The 10,135-nt window shown below is 33.3% G+C and overlaps 1 protein-coding gene across 7 annotated transcripts in view; it reads left to right on the top strand.

The window, feature by feature from the left end:
• The window catches only part of LOC138332125 (lactose-binding lectin l-2-like), a 387,766-nt gene that overhangs the window by 9,176 nt on the left and 368,455 nt on the right, over positions 1–10,135 (top strand). For 6 of the 7 annotated variants that reach the window (XM_069280092.1, XM_069280091.1, XM_069280095.1 and 3 more), the window contains 3 exons: positions 2,476–2,568; positions 3,216–3,291; positions 4,808–4,890. In XM_069280092.1, coding sequence (XP_069136193.1) covers positions 2,476–2,567 — 92 coding nt within the window. In that variant the 3' untranslated portion in view covers position 2,568; positions 3,216–3,291; positions 4,808–4,890. Of the gene's footprint in view, positions 1–835; positions 899–2,475; positions 2,569–3,215; positions 3,292–4,807; positions 4,891–10,135 lie in introns of all 7 variants that reach the window. The other variant, XM_069280097.1, reaches the window with a different exon arrangement.

A 10,135-nucleotide genomic window follows, 5' to 3' on the forward strand; every position in this document is an offset into this window, starting at 1 on the left:
TGCTAGCTATAAAATGTAATGAATGTCTGTTGATGTTTGATTGCTGTCATACTATACACAATATCTTATATGACCAAATAAATAACTATGTATGGTTTGTACTCTTTTGGCTCCAAAATCTGTCAAATTTTCAAACCTGTTATTTAGTGATTTCAGTTACCGAGTACATCTTCAAATGCTGCTGCAGTTATGATGGAAATCATGCTTAAGATGCGAGAATGTGAAAATGTTGTCAATTTGATCTTTTGTCTATCTAGGAACTAATGAGTGCATCCTTGAACAATCTTTATATTTCTTTGTATTCACGGTAAATGTTAAGTTTGTTCAAGATTGTAATCATATTGTTTCATGGACAAAAACTACAAAAAGAATACACAAGAAATGACAAAATTTTCAAATTCGATTATTTTATGCATATTTCAGATATGCTAAGTATGTCAACTTAAGTTGCAAAATTATTTGTGTTATATCCTAGATGTTGTATCATATTAGACCTTTAAGACAACCAGTTTGTATCATCTTAACCAATACACTATATTCATTATCAAAACGAACAATACTTGAAACTAGCTGAGTTTGAATATTCTGTAAGATGTATGTGTGATTATATAGTTTGACTGATTAGATTATAAGTATATAAAGTTAATTTCAGAGTATAGCCTTTGTGGTAAGTGAAAAAGCTTAAGTCATTGAATTTGGTAATGGTACAAAAATAATGTTTACTTTATTTATTTTTACCATTGCATATGTAAAGTCAAGCTAAAGACACTATTTTTTATTTCAATATAAAATCTAAGTGCTAATCTTCAAAACGGGTTTAACATTATTATTTTAGATTTAAACTATTAGGAATGAATGCATATCGGCCAATTGCACGGGACTTTCAGATATGGAATTGGTAAGTTATATAATGATCACGTGACCTATGTATGTTCTACTGATCAAGTGTCCTTTAAATTGTAGTCAGAATTGGCTCATCACATAGCATATTCAAGATCATTTTAAAATGATTATATTTTATTCTTATTCTAAGATGTAAGTTGATGTTTTTTTTGTATTGTTGATATTTAGAAAATCAATAAAAGATTTTTTTAAATAAACATACTTTATATTAAATGCGGTTAAATAGGTATTTTGTTAGGTTGTTCTGATAATATTGATCCAAACGTTTTATGTCATATTGTGTGCCTTTGACAATTCATCATCCTACATTCGTTTATTATGATTTCATTCATATTACTTTTAATTGATTTCTTGGTATCATTTTTATTACCATTCTGCCAATGGCTTGATTTAACATTAAAATGTATCATCATCATTTATACTCTTTCGTTTTCTTAAACTTTGTTTTAAAAACTATATATCTTTCGAACCTATTTTACTAATAAATAGAGCATATTTTAAAGAGAATGCCCAATGATAACATTGATCTAGTTATACTTCAGTGTGGTCTCGTGATTGCGTCAATGTGTACAACATTCATTATGTATATATGTTTAGCTTCAATGAGGCTTAAAACCCCATTTTTGAATGTCTCCTGAAAGAATTGGGTGTTTTCATTGCTTGTGTATGTCTCGGTATCCTAAGTATTATCAGTGCTCATAATATATTCTTTATTTGCATATTACAGAGTTATCTGCCCTTGCGAGTAGGTATTGATTGTGACGTCATGTGTTTGCTAGCGAAACATCATACTTTTCGGAGAAAACGACGTAAATTGCGCCTATAAAATAATGACGTCACAATGGATACCTACCCGCAAGGGAGCTAACTCTGTAATATGCAAAGACGGAATACATACAACCACAAAATGGATTTTATTGTATGGTGATATGATATATTCATAGGCCATAGTTGTTTTGGTTTATGATATGCTTCTTTTTTAAACATACCAGACAATGAGGCGGCAAACACACATAATACACCTTTTATTGCGGTGTTTAAATTGATACATGTTTCACTGTTCACTAAACATAAATCAATTCAAATAATTTTGTTTTTTGTTGATTATACATCTTTGGAGATCGTGGGAAACATCATTATCCCTGTTGTATATGTTTTATTGCTGAGTCCTAAAATATATTTGTGTTGTTTTTTCACTCACTTAAATCTACCAGCACACGGACGCAAAACATAAACTACACAACTCTGACCTTAGCATGCAAAACACAGCAACGAGCGACTGTATTCCAGCTATATAAAGGGTTCTATTTTATTCATTTGTTGGCAAATGTTTTTAAATAAGTTTTCAATGCATGATTCCTTTGTTCTGCACTAAGTCTTTTTATATCTTACAAAGGTAAAGGATCAAGTTACTAGAGTTGATCTGTACAAAGTATTTACTTCCGGGTGTCATATTAACAGGCACGCATGTGTACAGACTGGGTACATGGGGGCATACCCGGCAGTAAGTCGTACTAGAATCTTAAACAAACCGGTCGTCACTTAACGACAGTCCTTATATAAATATTGTAGGGAGCGGAGAAGATTCCATACAGTCTGGTGATCCGCTACCAGAAGAATTTGAAAGGCGTTCGCAAAGTCTAATGATACCTATATATTTATAAGGTAAGAAACATTGACATAGTGCTAAATATGAAAAAAATAAAATAAATTATTTAGTATGTCTGATCGATACAAATGTTTGAAAATGAGGGGAACACGGTCCTAGTTACATGCGAAATTTCATTTACCTGTCGCCCAAAATAGAATTCTTAATAATAAATTACATGTATGTTTTATCGACTGTATATTGCAATGTTGTAACGGAACGGGTCATCGTATAGATATACCTGGAGTAGGTATTAAGTCAGTGCTTAGGTCGGCGTGGGTGATAATGTAACAAATCTGTGATACAAATTCATGACACATTGAAATGAAATACAATGAATAATCAAACAATGACAAAAATGTCATTCTTCACGGTTTGTGAATCTTATTTAAACTACTTTTAATTGCTGATCTTTCAAACTGTTGCACAAAAATAGACAAAACCAGACTTAACATTATTTAACATAATATCAAAAGGAAAGTAGATAAAACAAGATTGATCGGAGTACTTCATATCGTTCTGTTACGTTAAAACAAACATATTCCCCATATCATTGCAATAGAAAATCGCTCAGACAGCAGACAGCAGCTGTATTTTTCTTTTCGCTTTCTCAATTTTTCGATGAAAATTATAGCTGTATTGCTCTTTTCGTTATATTCTACAGGGAGCCAACTTGTCCTATACAATGTTTATCCTATACCGTCTGGTCCTACCAATTCTACTACTGGTGTATCCCAGCGGTGAGTAGAACAATATCTTGATATTTGCTTCAGGGATTGTCGGATAATTCGTAGGTTTTTCTTAACATAGGTTATATTTTCGTTGTCAAGAGACTTTGTATAATTATAGGACGAAAATTACATTATGTTGTGAAGTTCTACAAGTCCAAAAATGGCACTATCCTCAAATGATGTTAATAAAGTTTCGTCGGTTTTCTGAGCAATGTTGTTTCCAATAATACTGAGGTGATGCATTAGCAAACCATTTGTCATTTAGATTTTCATGGCATTTATTTGAACTAATCTATATAATGCGACATCAATATTGTACCCTATATTCACACAGGTTAAACATTGAAAATAGAAAGATCTAAATTCTATTTCGAATAACAAAAATAGTTTGCATAAACTGTCCCTAGATTTAAAATATTCTTCTATCATGTTACATGCTGGTATGAACAGAAGGACTGCAATCAAAATGAACAATAGGAGTTTAAAGCCAAGCTTTACAAAATTAAATGGTAATGCTGAATTAAATTACCTAATGATGAAATATGATACCTGCTGTTAATAGCGTACAATTAGGTGTCCTTTTATGAGTCAAGACAAGACAAATATCTTCTAACAAATATACTGTACCGGTTTTAATGATTTAAACAGACCTCTAGGGGATTTTCATCATAATATTCAATATAATAAAATATAATTATGTGTTGTTGGAGACAAATCGATCTTTTTGATATGTAATGACTTGGCTTTAAGTCGTTTGCTCATGCTATTTGGCCAAGTGAAATTATCTAGAACTCTGTCCTACGACATAGAGAAATAATTGGATAATCTTTTGAACTAATTATATAGTTAAATTCGCGCAGCTGTGCATGATTAGGATAAGGTAAAAAGAGCTTAATTTACTTAATTACTGAATAGGTTATAGATATATATTGTCAATATACCTTCCCACACAAGCAATTGATGTTTTCATGTAAACGAAAATCTAGATTATAGATAAAATTCGATACAATAATAGGAGAAATGGTCTTAACTTTAAGTAGTTCATTAAGTTCTACAGAACATAGCATAGAGTCACAGCTTCGGCTGGGTATCAAACCGGGAACTTTGAATTACAAATCCAACGTTTTCCATATAGTTTGACTAATAAATTTATATGGCCAAGCATTAGGTATCATTTCGCTCGTGTTTCTATGTTTCTATTTTATAACCGGTTCATTTAATACCATTTTACAAAAACATAGTTGTTATGCGTTCGAAAGGAGAAGATTTCATAATGACTTCTTTGATACTTACTTCCCTATGTTTACATTTTGATTGCAGTCTTTATAACATTACCAGGCATAATTGGCATTCATTCATCAGTCAGTATGAACTGCCATCCGCTATAAGGGGGGTTGGGGTGGGGGTGGGGGTCATGGTTTAGTAGAGGAATTCCAGGAACAGAATGCAGTGTTTAAATCTTATTTTAAATATGTGTATATTGTGTATGTCGTTTGGATTTTACCATTTCGTCTTTTTGTAACAGAAAGTTGCCAGGACAACTGGACGGAGTATAACAGTCATTGTTATAGGTTGTTCACAGACAGCAGGACGTGGTCTGACGCCCAGGTAGGTAATTAGTAAGACATATAATATATTGTTATATGTTGTTTACAGACACCAGGACGTGGTCTGACGCCCAGGTAGGTAATTAGTAAGACGTATATATTGTTATATGTTGGTTACAGACACCAGGACGTGACCTGACGCCCGGGTAGGTAATTAGTAGGACGTTTATATTGTTACATGTTGTTTACAGATACCAGGACGTGGCCTGACGCCCGGGTAGGTAATTATATAATTAGTAAGACGTATATAATGTTATATGTTGTTTATAGACACCAGGACGTGACCTAACACCCGGGTAGGTTATTAGTAAGACTATAATCTGTAATCTATCATTCAAGTGAAATATAATCAAAACTGCTCCTTCGACCCCCTCCCCCCCACCAAAAAAAGAGCGACAAAGCAAAATAATATCAACGCAAAACTGATTACTATACACATTATTCTATATTTGGATTTTACAGAGTTATTTTGCGAGCGTTACGTCATACTTTTGAAGGAAAACGACGTGAATTGCGCTCAGAAAATAATGACGTAACAATCGATACCTACCCGCAAAGAAGCTAATTATATATATAACTCTCTGAAATATGTATAGACGTAATAGATGTTCCTTCAAAGAAAGCGTAACGTATATTTTATGATGGATAAAAATACCGAGTTTTGGTTTAAAGGGCCACTACCTTTCCGAAACGGTTTTTAATTTTTAAAATAGGAATGTAAAACGAGATCAAAAATTTTGTTGAGTCGCAGAAGTTATTAACTATACGTTTACTAGCACACTTATCATCACCTTCAGAACTGTTTAATTAGAATAAATAAAATGTTAATTTTCATAACGCGGGTCGTTTTATGTTTCCCGCCGTCGTCCTAAATGCCGCGCGGTAGTTGACTAGATCGCTGCGCCAGACGGCAAAACAGCGAAATGAATCTCCACTGTTATCGTACATTAGACAGGAAATCTTGCATATGTTTGGTGTTGTAACCTCATCTTAGGCCATCGATATATATTTTCTTTTGTTATTAATGTTTTTAAGAAACCTTTAAATTTTGCTCCGGAAAGGTAGTGGGCCTTTAAATAAGACTAATAGGATTTTCACTTTATCAACATATACTTTCCTCCACCTGGATCAACGAAAGCAGGTGACGCCAAATAAAATGGCGAGAAATTATTGTTTATGTGACACCACAAAAAAATGGGAGTTTTTTTATGTTACGCCTCAAAAAATTGGGAGAAATTGTTGTTTATGTGACGCCACACAAACTGAGGAGAAAGTACGGTTTATGTGGACACCACACAAAATGGGGAGAAAGTATTGTTTATGTGACGCCTCATAAAATTGGGAGAAATTGTTGTTTATGTGACAACTCACAAACTGGGGAGAAATTACTGTGTATGGGACGCCACACAAACTGGGGAGAAATTATTGTTTATGGGACACCACACAAACTGGGGAGAAAATATTGTTTACGTGACACCACACAAAATGGGGAGTAGTTATTGTTTATGTGACGCCACACAAAATGGGGAGAAATTATTGTTTACGTGACACCACACAAAATGGGGAGAAATTAATGTTTATGTGACGTCACAAAAATTGGGAGAAATTATTGTTTATGTGACGCCACACAAAATGGGGAGAAATTATTGTTTACGTGACACCACACAAAATGGGGAGAAATTATTGTTTATGTGACGTCACAAAAATTGGGAAGAAATTATTTTTTACGTGACGCCTCAAAAAAATGGGGAGAAAATATTGTTTATGTGACGCCTCACATAAATCAATGATAGAACTAAATAAATTAACGATGTCACTAAATAAAATAATGATGTCACTAAATAAATTAACGATATGTTGTTTAATAAATTAACGATGTTACTAAATAAATTATTAATGTTACTAAATAAATTAATGATGTCACTAAATAAATTAATGATGTTTCTAAGTAAATTAATGATGTTACTAAATAAATTAATTACATCACTAATTCGAATTAATTATATCACGATTTATTGATATTCCTTATTTCAGGAATTGTCAAAATCATTGATTTGAATCAGTGATATCATTAAGTCGAAGAAATGATATAATTAAGCCGACAAAATCGTCTATTTTGTTTTACATTCCTATTTTAAAAATGACAAGCCATCTCGCAAAGGTAGTGAGCCTTTTAACTTTCAGAAAAAAAAATAAAAAAAAATAATAACATAAGAAAAATATATATCGATGGTCTTAGACACAGGACCTGGCACGATTTTTTTTAACTAACAGTATACATATGTATATATTATAGTATCAAGGGTATGAACTCGGCAGTAGAGAAAAACGGACCTATTTTTTTAAAACCGTGATTATTTTAATAAATGGGTTCTATACACCATTGACGGATACCTTACCTTAAAGAGAAATAATTTATCTTTCCATTGAGTGCTTGATGAACAAAATTTGCCAAGTATTGACGAAGTTATGGCTTGATGAATCGGGAAATTTACGAAAAATATGCTAGGTAGACATTTCCCTGTCGGGTCGAAATGTTGTCTCGGCTCTAATCGGTACCTCAAAAACCAAGCTAAAATCACAAAATCTACGCTTGTGGTGGTAAACAGTACCCATAACTGTGTTCATCCACAATCTCCTTTGGAGTTGTCATGACCCGTACTATGTAGAAACTCCATTTAAACATCGTGTAGCTCACTTTCTTTAAAGGCCCACTACCTTTCCGAAACGGCTTTTAATTTTTGAAATGGGAATGTAAAACGAGATCGATAATTTTGTAGAGTCGCAAAAGTTATAAACTTACCGTTAATACTACGCGTATCATCACCTTCTGAACAATTTGATTGAAATAAATAAAACGTTAATTTTCATAACGCGGGTCGTCTTATGTTTCCCGCCGTCGTCCTAAATACCGCGCGGTAGTTGACTATCACTGGGCCAGACGGCAAAACAGCGAAATGACTCTTAGCTGTTGTCATATATTACGCAGGAAATCTTGCATATGTTTGGTGTTGTAACCTCATCTTAGGCCATCGATATGTATTTTTCTGATGTTATTAATGTTTTTAATAAACCGTTATATTTTGCTCCGGAAAGGTAGTGGGCCTTTAAGGATGTACACCTCTGAGAAGTCAAAATTTTCTTGTATTAAACTTGTTTTCTCATACAGATTTTTTGAAAAAGGAGTTCATACCATAAAAGAAAGTGGAATAAAAAACATATGTCCGTGTGCTCTTTTTTGAGCTTTTGTCACTCAAAGACACTTAGTTGACAAAATATTGGATTTTATGGGAATTTTGCCGTTTTGACCATATAAGATAGAGTTAAAGCCATAATTTCCTAATGGGGTGTTTGATATGTATGAATGTTTGTAGAATTCGTTTTCTAGTAGTCTTCTTTAAAAATATACCAGTTTTGATCAATTAGACTAATATTTTTTCTCGGAATAACAACATATGCTACCCCTACCCCATAATTTTGAGCTACAAAATGAACCATTTTTCAGCCATTTTTGCCAAATTTAACCCATTAAAGAAAAAGTTCTGGTATCAAACTTTTGTTATTATTTTGCATATCAATAGGGAAACGGTTGCTCTTTCTAAATCAGGAAGAAAAATTGGGGGTCCGTGTGCTTACTTTTTTGCCCCATTTGAATTTTTGTTATTTTTTAGTTTTTTAGAGTAAAAAATAAAAGTGCCCAAATTACCATTAAATGTAAAAATAAAGTCACCAAAGTGTATCATTTCACAAATTAATGCTCAATATTTTAATAACTACGGACCTAGTAACAATTTGCAGCAAAAATTAGCTCAATACAGCTTAAAATGCTGGCGAAGTGATGATTTAAGTAAAAACAATTTCAGTAAAAAATGGTAAAACTGTGGGTCTACTTGAAGCGAAAAAAAAACATTTTTATTTGGATCCAGCAAATCCCCTGCATTTTTTAATATGTAAACCTGAAAATCGCCTCAAAAAACATACCCTTTCTTTGATCTATGTTGAAAATACGCTAGGAACGTATCCGACACCGATGGTGTCGGACGATGTAGCTTCTATTCACCAACAATTGGGTTTCAAACGGGAACTGCAAACAAACCTTGACGAATACCCCAGAAGAATATACGATTTAAAAGGTGTCTTTACGGAGCTCTTCTTTAAAACGCTGCATTCAATAGTGCTTATTTCATACCTAGTTCTTCCGCCCTTCTCGAGTTTAACAACAAAAGAACAACATTCAAAATTTTGCATATATGTAGTCAAAAAAACTGGACAGTCGATAAAGCCACCTTGTTCAAAGAGAAAAATGAACATTCCCTTAAGAGTATATAATGACGGAATATGGGTTATGTCACCTACTCCAGATAGTTTACCATAGCAGTGCGAACAATTTATGTAACTAGAAATACATTGCAATACATAATTACCCCTTCCGCCTCCAAAGGAGATAAAGGGAATTCAAACAAAGCGGAAGGTGTACTGTTTACCACCACAGAATTGAAATTGCTGATTTTTGTTTGTTAGATTATTTGATGTGTATCGGCGAGGATTAGACAGGCCTGGAACAACATTTCGACGGACAGGGAAATGACTACCTTGTACGAAAATAATTCGTGCGTAAAGGTTTTTTCAAGCTTGTTCGACCGATTCATCAAGATAACTGGCAGTGCAATACTTGGCCAAATTTCGGCCAGTTCAAAGATCAACTTGACGCCATGGACCTTATATGGATGTCTGTCGGTCCTCTTAGGTCAGATATCCGTCAATGGTGTAATAGGAATCTGTATTATTAATCGATTCGCTGTACGCTTTTTAGAATTTTTAAGGCTAGCAGCCTATTTTCTCGCACGCCGTGTTAAAAATGAACCCGTGTACTATAATATATACATGTATACTATTGGTTCAAAATGTGTACTTGCCAGGGTCCCTGTGAAGTCTTAGATTAAGATCGAACAAAACACCCAAACAAGTATTGCTTCTAAAAGATTGTCCTGGAGTAAATAATTGTTCCATAACGTAAATTCAGGAATCTTCCCCATTCGGCGGAACATGTAATCTGAATAGACATACCCGAAGCTTATGCGCGAATTATCAATTAGAATTTATCTTAATTAAATTGGTAAGAAGTAAGAGGTGATGAATAAATGTGAGTATAACGGAAGTTGAATAACTTTTGGCGACTCTATAGCATTATAATTCTCGTTTTACATTCCCATTTTTAAACTTAAAAGTGTGTTTCGGAAATTCTG

The sequence above is a fragment of the Argopecten irradians genome, chromosome 9 (genome assembly GCF_041381155.1).
Source record: "Argopecten irradians isolate NY chromosome 9, Ai_NY, whole genome shotgun sequence".
Lineage (NCBI taxonomy): Eukaryota > Metazoa > Mollusca > Bivalvia > Pectinida > Pectinidae > Argopecten > Argopecten irradians.